Source organism: Ochotona curzoniae, unplaced genomic scaffold (genome assembly GCF_017591425.1).
Source record: "Ochotona curzoniae isolate NIBS_2020 unplaced genomic scaffold, NIBS_Ocur_1.0 contig_3498, whole genome shotgun sequence".
Lineage (NCBI taxonomy): Eukaryota > Metazoa > Chordata > Mammalia > Lagomorpha > Ochotonidae > Ochotona > Ochotona curzoniae.
The window spans coordinates 3,387,640-3,401,219 of NW_024465885.1; the positions used below are offsets into that span (position 1 = coordinate 3,387,640).

At 41.8% G+C, this 13,580-nt stretch overlaps 1 protein-coding gene across 1 annotated transcript in view; it reads left to right on the plus strand.

Moving 5' to 3' along the window:
* Positions 1-13,580, plus strand: part of SLC9C1 (solute carrier family 9 member C1) — an 84,775-nt gene that overhangs the window by 66,655 nt on the left and 4,540 nt on the right. Inside the window, exons 23-25 of the mRNA XM_040980911.1 lie at positions 2,016-2,147; positions 2,290-2,475; positions 3,830-3,912. Of these exons, the coding sequence (XP_040836845.1) occupies positions 2,016-2,147; positions 2,290-2,475; positions 3,830-3,912 (401 nt within the window). The remainder of the gene's footprint in view (positions 1-2,015; positions 2,148-2,289; positions 2,476-3,829; positions 3,913-13,580) is intronic.

Sequence of the window (13,580 nt, forward strand, 5' to 3'; positions counted from 1 at the left end):
GGTTGATGGGAGCACCAACTTGCATAGCCATTTTGGAAAAAGAGTATGGAAGTTTTTTTTTTAAAAAATTTTTAATATAACTACCATGGGATCCAGTAATGCAACTTCTGGATATATAGCCAAGTAAATTCAATTTTTATGTCAAAGACAAACAGTCTCATGCCCTTTGTGGTATTATTCATAGTAGCCAAGATATGGAATCAACCAAAATGTCTTCTGATAGATGATTGGATGAAAGAATACACTATGTATTCACAATGCAATATCATTAATCCTCTAACGTAGGTAACCTTATTTAGTTAGGTGAACCTGGAGGACAATATGCCAAGTGAAACAAATCAGGCATAAACACAGAAATACTGCATGATCTCGCATTTGGAATGTAAAAAATCTGTCTCACAGAACAGATTAGTAGGTTGAACATAACTGTCAGAGGAATGGCAGGAGGAATGACAAGGAAAAGGAAGACTTTTTAAATGTGTTTCTTATTAATATAAACAGAACAGGGGTTGGCAAGGTGGCATAACACACTGATCCTCCACCTGCAGTGCTAGTTCATGTCACGGCATCCCATATGGGCACTGGTTCCTGTCCCAGATGCTCTACTTCCTATCCAACTCTCTGCTTCTGACCTAGGAAAGCAGTGAAGGAGGCACAAGTCCTTGGGACCCTGCACCCAGGTACAAGACCCAGAAGAAGCTCCTGGCTTCTGGTTTGGATTGGCTTAGCTTTAGCCATTTGGAGAACAAATTAGCAGACAGAAGATCTCTCTGCTTCTCCTTCTCTCTGTGAATCTGTCTTTCAAGTAAAAATGAATGTTTTAGAAACTGTGTGAACAGAACATTTCATGTATTTCAAAGATAGAATTCTAAGAACACAATGATATTTCTCTTTCACCTCCATTGCCTTCCCCCTACCCCATTCCTTTTTTTTTTTTTTTGCCTCTTAATTGTTCCAATAACATACTTTCAATTTGATTTACAATCTTGGGCTTAATAATCCACTAAATACATGGTTCAATATATAAAAAGTAGAAAGATCCTGATACCCCAGACATAGACACGGTTGTAAACAATAATCAAATTGTAAGACAGTCAATTTTACTCTTATATATTCAGGGATTCTTTATTCTTATATATTATTACCTACCATATATATTACCTACCAAATTGTGGGTCTGGTTTATTTCACTAAGCTTAATGGTCTCCAATTACTTCTTTTTTTTTTTTTCAAAAGTCAGGATTTGTCTTGACTTTCTACCACATTTTCTTCACTCAGGCATCAATTGATGGGCATTTGGGTTGTTATCTTAGCTTTCATGAATTAAGCTTTTGTAAACATGTGGGTACAGATAACTCTTTTATTTACTGATATTGTTTCCTTTGGGTATATTCCCAGAGATAGGGTGACTGGGTCATATTGTAGATTTTGATCAAAAGTTGTATTTTCAGTTGTCCTAAAGGAATAAGTTTCAATGATCTATTAGATGGCATCATCACCATAGTTAATGATATATATTTATAAAACCCATTTAAAAATGGGTTTTTACAGTCCTCATCACACACACAAAAATGATTAGTTGGTGAGATTGTGGATCTGTAATTGGACTGAATCATCACAAGATATACATTAATTACTGAAATTATTATTGCTATGTACAGAATTATTTACCATTTAAAAACAAATTAATAAAAAGTATATTGACACAGAAATTAGCTCAATGTGGTTATTCCACAATATATACATATGTTAAATTAGCACATGGCATCCCTTAAAAATCTGCAGCTATTTGAAAGAATAGTAAAGAACTTCTCGTTGAATCATGCATCTCATTAAAATTTAATGCATAACATGCTTGCATAAATATTTATCAAAATGCATATTTAATAGGTCTCCAGACAATAATGTAAATCTTACACAACTTAGATTCTTATTGTAATGCTAAATACATATATAGCTTTATTCGTAAAGCACATACGCACAGATTGAAATGTTAAACATTTATGCTTTTCTAGGCATGTTTTGTTTCCAAAACTCACTTGTATGAGGCTTTTAAAGAATGCTGCCCTCAAATTGAGCATAAAATGTGGCTGCAAATTGGACTTACTATTACAGCCAGAAAATTCAGAGAGCATTTGTCCTACAAGGTAAGAGGTGTTTGTATAAACTTGTCCTTCCTTTGGAATAGGATTGTAATAAAATATTATTGTATGTTAATTATGTATGAATTCCTATTAAACTTCATAAACCAATAATAATAAACTACAGAATTTCATTTTTTTCCTATAGGATTGGAATTATAAGATGCAATTAAAACTAAGTAACATTTATGTAAGAGATATACCCAAGAACGTCATAAGTGATATTTATGATGAAACTGTGACTTATGTCATCCTTATACATGGAGCTGTGAAGGATTGTCTTTTACAAAAATTTTATAAAGCACCTTTCTTAATTCCTCTAACATGCCATCAGGTAAAGACATGTCAATCTATACCTTCAGATCAGAAAAGTACTATCATAATGATTCTGGGCTTTCCAGTGTCCATCTCCCCTTCCCTCCCACCATTCCATAAACACTCACCCAAACCCAAATAAAACCACATTGATCTTCATTGATTTGGCACTCGGCAGCCCAAGCAGAAACTGTCCCCATTCAGGGACAATGAACCAATCGAATCTGCTCAGACATTTGGGTCACAGATTGCAGTCCTTTTAAACATAGTAGAAGAGGTTCTACTTCAACTCTAGAGATTTCTTAGTTAAGCGGAAAAACAAAGTTATGAAAATACATCAATTAGATGCTTCTAGATATGATGACAGTACTAGTTAGATGAGGGATCTGGGGGAAAAACAGGAGAATAGGAGGGATCCTGAAGCAGAAAGTGGTCATATGGAAATTTTCTAAACGGGCACTAGCAGAATTGTTGTCACGCCATGAGAGGAAGTGAAACCTCCTTAATTATGGTGCTTCCTACTTCTCTGTGTCTGTAGGCACTTTGGCATTGGGACTGGTTGAAAATTTTAGCAGCCAAATGAGAGATTCTTGAAACTTCCAGAAACTTCCTTGACTCTATGAAACCTGCTCACTGGAGATTTCAATACCAACACAATTCAAAGCGTATCAAACCAACCACAAGGCAGAGTGATGTCCTAAATGCCATGTTTTCTTAAATTTTCTGTTGTGTAGAAAAGCACTGGGTGATATTTTTTAATGGTCACTGGTGATTTAATTCTGGGTCATTTTTCTCATTTGGAAGATAAATGAGCAAAACCTAAAAAAAAAATCACTGAGGGCCATTTTTGGTGCAGTGGTCAAGAAGCCACTGGAGATGTGCACATGCCTTGTTTCAGTCCCTGCATTCAAGTTTCCCATCTGCTGGTTCACTTACCAAATGGCCTCAATGGCTGCAGGTGAGTCGATCTGAAGTCAGGGTTCAGGAACTTCCTAAAGTTCTCCCAGGTGGGTGCAGGGTCCTAAAGACCATCCCCCAACTGCTTTCTGAGGCCACATGCAGGGAACTGGATGGGAAATGGAGCAGCCAGGACACGAACCAACACCCATATGGGATGCTGGCACCACAAGTGGAGGATTAGTATACTATGCCACAGCACCGGCCTCTGGTTTCAAGTCTCAACTCCAGTGTTTGTCTGCATGGAATACTGACTTTCACAAAATCAACATACTCAGGAATTTTAAGATATTTATCTTATGTGTGTTTCTTAATCAGTATTTTCCACATAGAGAGGGTCTAAAAACAGAAGCTTATCAGACAATCATTGAATTGTATATTTGCTCAGAAATAATTTGTGTTTTGTCAACTTCCAGATACAAGGCACTGAAGATTTCACAAAAGTAATGATTACCCAAGCTTCAGTTGATGTGAACAAGTTCGGATCCAATCCTTTAAAGTATGTTCTCACACATAATTCTCTCTCTTACACAAAAATCTCTAAGTGAGTTAGATTGCTTATATTTCTTCAAGCAGTTATGAGTGTTATGACCCACTAGGGGAGTTTCCCAAGTTCCCAAATCGGCCCACTCCCAGACCCAGATCTCACACATGCCAGTGGGTGCCAGGCCCTTGCCCAGCATAGCTTGCCCCTCCATCTTGGCCTTTGTACAAGATGAATACTTTTATCACCTTTCAAAAGGATATTAAATCCTACATACCTCCTCCTGTAACAGACCACATCTAACTATAGATGTAAATACTAATAATATATTGAAAATATGTGTGATAATTATTTCCTTGCAATATGATTACTGCTTTTTGTTGGGGGGAAATGTGTAAAGCATGATTAAGAAAACATTGCAATTCCATTCAGCAGACATGAATGGTCGATTTAGGTCAAAAACAATCCCAAACATATAATGAAAATAGAAACTTTAGAAAAGTTGCTTCTTTCAAACAAAATTATACTCAATAGTGACATCTATTTCCCATGAAATCAATGAAAAATGGGTGATATTGTTTTCTCATATTTTGCTGGCTAAATGAGTCAGGTAATTTGTAAAGAAAAAGGGCTCATGAACTTAGATTCAGTGATTTCACAGTTAGGAGTTAATCCAAAAGAAATAACTCAAGACATTCAAGTAGATATGTGAATGGGGGCCTGGTGCTTAAGACACTGCTTGAGATGCTTGCATCCTATATCAGAGAACCTGCATTTGAGCTGCAGCTGTTTCTGTCTCTCTGTTTATATGCACCCTGGGAGGCAACAGGTAAAAGGTAAAGGCTACTAATTTGGGAGACAAGCTGAGTTCTGAAATCCCGGGTTCCACCTTGCCTAGACCTGGGTTTCATAAGCAATTTGAAGTGAACCAGTGGATGGATAATCTGTTTCTATCACTGTCTCTTTCTTACTGGGACTTCACTTTTTAAATAAAACAATAAGTAAAAACATTCATAAAATGTCCAAGAGTTCAAATATCCAATCATGAGTTATTTTACTATAGAATAGCCATACAAGAAAAGATCATAAAACTGTCAAAAAGGTTGAATGCATAATCCAATGTATAATATAAAGAGAAACACAAAACACACACAAGAAAACATCTTCCAGCATATAATATTGTTAGAAAATCACAGTACTAGAAGGGTAAGAGTAGGAGCAATTTTGTCCACTTTTCTTAGTTTTCGTGATTATATTGTTCTTTTTGTGAAATGCCTAATTATGAAACTACTAGGTGCTATTGAAATATAAGCATTTTGGAAGCTCTTTGTTCCTTTTATGCTACCTTGTACACTCAGCAACACTGGTAATCAGAAGGGAAGTGGGGTCTATCAGAGTGAGAATAGCCCTTGGCTAGATTGGCCACTGTGGAAAGTCCTTCTCTTTGGGGTTTTCTTTTGAATTTGTGACCTGCAAACTACCTTTCTTCTGTTCAAGGGACTTCCTTGGCTTCTAATATTATCACTGGAGATATTTCCTGTGACGATGATACTGACGCTAGTACATCCTGTTTTGAATTGTTTGGAATATTGCAAATTTCTCTGGATTTTAATTGTATTCTTTCCCCTTCTGATAGGAACGAAGGACACAGTTAATTAGAAGACTGACGCCCACCTTGGTACCTCTGTTCTGAAGCCTCCTGTTGCTGAGTCACACTCTCCTACATGGTAAGGAGGTGACTTTTTAGCAAGCCTTCGCATATGCTCCTGGCTCCATACAGGAAGGAACTGTGGAATATGAATCCAGACAATTAAAATATATTTTTCCCAAAATTTCTTTAAAGTGGCTATTGTTTTAAATATCCCAAACATCTCAGATAAGCTTACAGGAAATTTTAGTCTTAGATCCAGGAGATATGCATATACCATGGATATAGCCTGCATGTGCTCTAATCTGCTTGAGCAATACTGTTTGATTTGTCTTATAAAAAGTAAAGTGCCATAAAAATATGTTGCTCTTGATCCACATTTTGATTTTTATCAGTTGTCTTAGTTTACTTATCTTGGGGTTTCTCTAAGAGTTACTCTAGAGAAGAATGGAAACTTTCAGACTAAATCATAGTCCTGTACAGCCCTTAAAGAAATCCCCATTATCCCTTTCACCCATTGCTGTGTTCACATCAAGTTCAGTGTCTAGCATTTCATTTTTAGAAAATACCCTTAACATTTAAGCATTAGTGTGTGCCCTCTGTATGTTAAGCATGTCTCTCATGCCCTACAGCTGTAATCCATTTACTTTCTACAGCCATATAAAGTGTCATTATTCCCTATTAGTAATGAGTAGACAGAAAATTGAGGTTGAATAAATTGCAGACAATCTTATAACTAGTAACAAGCAGGACAGATTCAAAAGCAAGAATATTATGTGACCCCCTATTCAGTAAGTCCTAAATAAATACCTGAATGGTTAATAAAACCTTACCTATATGAGGCCTGGCACTTTTTCTCAGTGGCTAAATCTTTATCTTTTAAGCACCAGGATCCCATATTGGCATCAGCCCCTGTTTCAGCTGCTCTACTTCCCATCCAGCTCCCTTCTTATGGCCTGGGAAAGAAGCAGAGGGTGGGCCAAAGCCTTGGAACCTTGCACCCACATAGGAGACCAGGAGTAGGCTCCTGACTCCTGACTTCAGATTAGCTCAGATTTAGTCATTGCAGCCATTTGGGAAGTAAACTAGCAGATACAAGATTTTTCTCTGTTTCTTTTTTTCTCTATATAAATCTGCTTTTCCAATGAAAATGAATAAATTCTTTTAAAAAATATTTAAATATATGGCTGTGTGGTCAGGCTTCCTCCTGGGTCTTAGAAAATTTGGATGTTACAACAAACATTTGTGGGAAAGCCAAATCAAACCACAAAGAGTGTAATTCAAAATTAACCTCAACTAGTCTTTTTCCAGTGATAATTCCAGAGCAATATTGCAATATTTAAGAGATCCCATTAATGAGCACCCCTGAATTCCTGAGTTCTGAACTAACTTGAAATTATGACAAAGCCCCAACTGTAGGCAAAAGCCTAGGTTGTATTGTACCTAGGCAAGTGCTACACTGCTGGGAGAAAAGCAGCTAATAGCTGATGGGCATCCTGGGCCTGGTTAATACCAAATTTCTGTTAACTATACCAGTGTGCCGGTATTGTCACCTGTCCTATTTTGTTTTTTAAAATATATGGAGGTCAGGTAGCACACCAACAGAGAGTGGGTCTGTTGTGATGTGAGAAGCAGGCAGGGTCCCAGGCTGGCACAGCACACAACACACCAGGCCTGGGATCTGTAGGCGTGAATGGCTGTGCATTGTTCAGGGAAGTGGGTCTGGAGATGTATGGGAGGGAGGACTGCTAAGGGAGAATGTGACAGGTGAGGAGTGACTTATGGGGACTTCCATCAATATGGCTGTTGCACTTACAAGTATGAGGGGGTTGAGACTGGGTGATTCAGAGGGGAGAAGCTGGAGGACTTTTTAGGGCCAAACCAATATACCTGCCCATGTGGGAGATCTGAGCTGGCATTGTTGGTATCAACCACCACCTACCGGTGCACACAAAAGCCATGGCTTGAGACTCTGCCTGGCAGTGCTTAGATCATAATACCCACCAGTGAGTGTTGGGGCAGTTAGGGCCATGTTAGGCTAGACCATGACACTAACCAGCTCCTGAGAGAACTGTATCTAGAGCAGATTCTGTGGGGGCTCACCTGTAAAATTGCCATATAAGTTGGTTAGCTCAAGGGATGGGGTGGTGACAGGCTGAGTTAGATATGACCATGGAAGTCAATAACACTCATGGGGTTGGGAACAGACTGGGCTGGTCCAAGCTGAACACTCAGAAGCATACCCAAGAGTTGGGTGTGGGATGTGCCAGGCCGCAACATCCACCAGCATACACAAAGGTCAACACTAAGGGACAGACTGCCAGGTAAGGGCCTAGCACCCCTGGCAGAGATAAGATCTAGGTCTAGGAGTGAGCCTAGTGGGAGAACTTGGGGAACTTCCCTGGTGGGCTGTCATTCCTACTGGTGAGCATGTGAGTCAGAGCTGGGTATTGGTCAGGCCGGGCAGGGCTGCTTCACTTATAGGCAGATGTGTGGGTTGGCTCTGTAGGGGACAGAGCAGGCAGGGCTAGGCCAAACCTTAGCCTTCTGGCATGTACAGGAGCCAAAATGAGATGTGGGTCACGCTGAATTAGGCTAGGTTTTCATACCTACAGGTTTGCTTGAAAGCTAGGGATAGGGGCAGACTGGTTGGAGCTAGGCTACAGCATCCACCAGTAAGAACTGAGACTGGGGGTGAACCTGGACAAGCCAGGCTACAACATCTGATGGCAAAGGTCAAGCTGGGTGACGGGTCAAGCTGGGCTGGGCTGGGCTGGGCTGGGCCAGAGCAACCACTGGAATGTGCAAGATATGTGTCTGGGGAAAGGCTTAGTCCGGGAGCTAAGGGGATGCTCCTGCTGGACTGTGATTTCTCTAGTGAGTCCAAGAGCTAGGATGGGGGCAGAAGACTGTGCTGGACATGGCTAAAGCATCTCTCGGCATGGATGTGAACTGAGTCTGTGGTGCTGGTGTTCATAAGAGCCAAAGTAGGTGTAGGACAAGCTGGGCTAAGTCTCTGCACCCACTGAACCATGAGAGAGCTGGGTGTAGGGATGGATCAGGTGTGGTTGGGCTATAGCAGCCAACAGTAAGAGCCAAGATGGGTACGGGACACCTGGGAAAGGCCATTGCACCTGCCAGGATGGGAAGTAGGCCAAGACAGGCCAGGCCAAGGAGCCACTTGTACAAGAGATCTACCACTGGGAGGAAATCTAATAGAACAGCTTGAGGAGCTCCTCTGTCAGGACACAGTCCCAGCAATTGAGCACAAGAACCAAGGCTGGGAGCATATCTGGGGGTTATAGTAACCCCCAGCATACATGTGGGTCAGTTCTGGGGGCAGGTCAGACTAGGCCAGTTCATAATACCCGCTGGCAGATGTGAGAACCAAGATGGGGTGCAGGAGGGAGGGAGGAAGGGAGGGAAGGAGGAAAGGACCTTGCTAGAGAGGTGGTGGCACCTGCTGGCATGAGTGTGGGCTGGATAGTGGGGTTGGTTGGATTGAGCAAGGCTCCAGTGTTCATTGATGTGTATAAGAGCAGAATGGGATGTGGCACAGACTGGACAGTCATGTGCAGGAATCAGACTGGGGACAAGCCTAGTGGGGCTTATCGGGGGTTGCTCCAAGTAGGCTGGTATACATGATGGCAGAATGTGTAGTGAGCAGGGTTGGGCTGGATGGCAACTTCCATTGGTTTGCATATGAGTTGGACCTGAGGCTGAACTGACAAGGTAACTGCAACCACCAGTGTGTGTGTAGATGGATGTGGGTGATGGACTGAGCCACACCCCACACTGGATGGCACACACAGGAGTCAGGTTGGGCTTATCTCTGGCAAGGTTCTTTGGGGACCACCCAACTGGATCACTTGACTCAGAGCTACAACCACAGTGAAAACACCAGGATCTGAAGCCTGACTGGAGTGCATGTGTAGGAACTGGGTCTCCACAGCTGCTGAGGCCTGTGCGATGGGTGGCATACCCAGATGCTCATGAGGGACGTGACAGCCAGATCATTGAGGCCAGCAGGGGATGTCTAGTATCATAGAAGGCAGAACATGTGGGACAGCTCTCCAGGACAAGTATCTGGGTGAATTGAGACTCGGGTGGACGATGTCAGCCAATAGACCTTGGAAGGATTTTCTCAACCTTGGAGCAATGAAATCAACAGCACCTTAGAACTATCAAAACCACTTAAACAGTACTCTCTGAACGTGTTCCACACTGGGGACCCTGGATTAACATCAGGTGACCTTCCCTTATTCCTGGGTTCTGATGCACCGGGACAAGGGAGGAATGTTCTTAACCAACATAGCTCTCTGTCTCGTCCAGCAGGACAGTCAACGGGGGTCGCAACCACCTAGGAGAGATTGGGGGACAAGAGACACGAAGAATGAACAGCAAGACAGGATGTCTGATCAAGCTGTCGGTTTATTGATTTTAATTGAGGGTTTTTATACTCTTTAGTAACTAAGGCTCAGGGAGGAAAGGAAAAACTAGGACGCAAGCCATGGTCTCCAGACCGATTGTTCTTGAACAGCCACCATATCAGACATAGTAACCACCATATTAACAATAGCATAGGTAATCAGTAACAGGATGTCGGCAGGTACAGCATAAATCACATTCTGAAACAGTTTTTACAAACAATTGAAGCTAAGCGTGTGATTAGTTTCATAACTTCTTTCCCAAGCATCTAGCCAGCTTGGAGTTTTCCACTGGCCCATAGTTCTATATTCAAAATGGCTTCAGTGTGGCTACAGTACACGGCTCCTCACATGGCTTCAGTGTGGCGATAGTACATGGCTCCTGACAGCTCTCACTCAGAGAACTTCGTTTGTGGTCATCAGACACATTCTGACATAGCTCAGGCAATTGACATGCAAAGTTTAGAAGTCAGGAACCATCAGGACCCCCATTTTGCAGAAGTACTAATGTGGCTTAGTTCATGCAAATTAAATACAGTCACACAAACAGGTGTGATGACACTGGGGCTCTAGTCGTCAGACCACATTCAGTGTAACTGCTGTGTGATTGAGGTTGTCTAGATTCTGCTAGTAGTATATACTCCACAGTGTTAGTCTTCAGTGTCCAGGTTCGTGTATGGGACTTGAACCATCGACATACAGGCAGAGACTCCTATACAAGACACTGATATATTAAATAATCCCAGTATTGTGCGTGTTTTGCATGCCTACTCTTAGCTCCACTTTTACCTGAAAGGATGGAATGTATAGACTTCGCCTGAGGAGGGCGCTTAGAGCTCACTTTCATTCCACACGCCAACGGAAACAATGTCCTCAATGTGCAGAACACTGTCAGTTCTGAAGCTTTTTTGGTCTTATGACTCAGATTTTATTAAATGTAGCTATATTCATATATGAATATGTATACAGTGCTTATGAAAAAAATATATAGTGCTTATATTTGCCTTGCAGTTGTTTAATATTGCCACTTCTATCTATTAAGAGCCCTGCCACAGACCTGAACACATTTCCAATCTGTTTCCAGATAGTACCTTACCAGATGCTAATCCTCTCTGTGATTCTTGCTCTTGGCAAATCAATAAACCTGTAAGCTAAAATTCCTTCACCAGGAAGCAGCTCAACCCCATAGTTCATCGAGGAAATTACAAAAAATATGGTGCTGTCTCCTTTTTAAAAGAATCTGTCATTCACACAACTTTACCCACAGCCATAGGCAATGGAGCAGGTTGCCTTGTACCTAGGGAAATGTTACACAGCTTGGCGAAAAGGAGCCAATAGCTGGCAGGCATTCTGGCCCTATGTGATGCCAACTCTGTGTTAACTATACTTGTATGCCAGCATAGTTGCCTATCATATGTATTTATTTTTCTTTTTTTAAAGATCCAGGTGGTATGGGGCAGAGTACCCACCATGCCACCATGGACAGTCATCAGCCAGGGCCACCCCATTGTCATCGCTGCTGCCATGAATGTGGGGGGTGGCATGCATTGCTAGGGCCTGGGGGGGCTGGAGACAGATCAGAACGTGAGCCACCGAGAGCTAGTTTGACATACATAAAGCAATCTATGTGGTCTAAAAAAACAGTAACATAAACACTCCTTAATAAAGAACATCTCTGACATTGGCCATTTTTACAATTAGCTTCTCTTCTGCACCATGAAGTAAATATGTAAAAAATTATATTCAGGAAGATGTATCAATGCTATCGCTCCACAAAAGCTTCACTGTCTTTCGGGGGGGATCAGAATAGGGCAGGTATTTAACTTAGAGAGTAAGGGTACCCGTATCAGAGCACCTGGTTTATGTTCTGGCTCCAGCTCCCAATTCCAGCTTCCTGCTAAGGCAGACCCTGGCAGCCAGCAGCTTATTCTCAAGTAGTTAAGTTCCTGCCAATCAAATGGGCAATCTGGATTTCCCCTCAACCCCTTCCCCCAACAGATTTCCCCTATTTTATTACAATAACACAGTCCTTTAGGGAACAGTTGGCAGTCCGTCATTCTGTTATTTAAGTGTTTTCTAGCATAAAGGTAAACTTTTAATCCAGAGGTAATTTTAAGTGGTATCTGTGGATATGATGACCTTCCAGCTTTTTCCTGCCACCTTATGCAATCATACGCAGCCTTCAACTGCAGCCACCAACATTCCCACAGCTCAACCTCCCATCTAGCTGCTGTGTAAAACTGAAACTTCAAAGTCAGGGAGCAATGCCCAACCTTTCACTAAATACCAGGAGCAGACCTCTGTCCTGCCGTGTTCATTCTGCAGATCCAACAAACCCTTGGGACAACACTTGCCCTAAGACCACCAAGGCAGCATCCAGGCCATCTGCTCTAGCTGCTTCACTGTGTCTGACCTGTCTCCATTCACACTGCTGAGGAGCCCAGAGTAATCTTACTCACTGACTCAGTACTTTCATTCATTTCCTGTCTCCTCCAAGACATGGAAAAATTTAGGTCTAGTATACCCAGTCTCCAGGTAGTACTAAAAGTGCTAAGGCTACAGAAGAGGTCAATTTTAAGTCAATATGATTTTTATCATATTCTCTTTCAAGTAATAAGGAAAAGATGGAAACAGTACCTAAAGAGTGCTTCAGATTCTCGCCCTGGTTCTGTCTCTAGTCTTCTCTCTCTCTCTCTCTCTCTCTCTCTCTTTCTCTCTCTCTCTCTCTCTCTCTCTCTCTCTCTCTTTCTCCTCTCTCTCTCTCTCTCTCTCTCTCTCTCTCTCTCTCTTTCTCCTCTCTCTCTCTCTTACGAGCATGCTTGCGCTCACGCACACAGACACACACCACTTTCCTCACACATGAAGCAGCAAACTATGGATCGTTATTCCAGGATTTTTACACTCAGAAAAGGAGCTTCAGGTAACTTGGAACATCTCTAATGTCTGTCCTAATTTTCCCAGCTGAAGATGCAAATCGCTTTAAGTGAAGAGAATAGGGCCTGGCGGCATTGCCTAGTGGCTAAAGTCCTCATCTTGAACTCGCCAGGATCCCAAATGGGCGCCGGTTCTAATCCTGGCAGCTCCACTTCCCTTCCAGCTCCCTGCTTGTGGCCTGCGAAAGCAGTTGAGGACCGCCCAAAGCTTTGGGACCCTGCACCCATGTGGGAGATCTGGAAGAAGTTCCTGGATCCTGACTTCGGATCAGCATAGCATCGGCCGTTGCACTCACTTGGGGAATGAATCATCGGATGGAAGATCTTCCTCTCTGTCTCTCCTCTCTGTATATCTGACTTTCCAATAAATAAATAAATCTTTAAGTGAAGAGAATGGAATAAACAATAAGGCAGTCCCAGGTTTTTTTGGTTTTTGTTTTTGTTTTGTTTTGTTTTTGTTTGTCTTTTTAGTTCTATACACAATGGATATTCCTAAATGTGACTAAAGTCATTGCTAACAATTTTCTTCCCTGCTTCACTGTTTCCTTTCATTTACTGATAACTGGTTTTCCCTGAATTTTAAATATTCTCCAAGTAAGAAAAATCCATCAGCCTAATATCTTTCCTGGGTCATTACCAGAGGAACTAATGGGAAATTTAACAGAGCTACTGTTG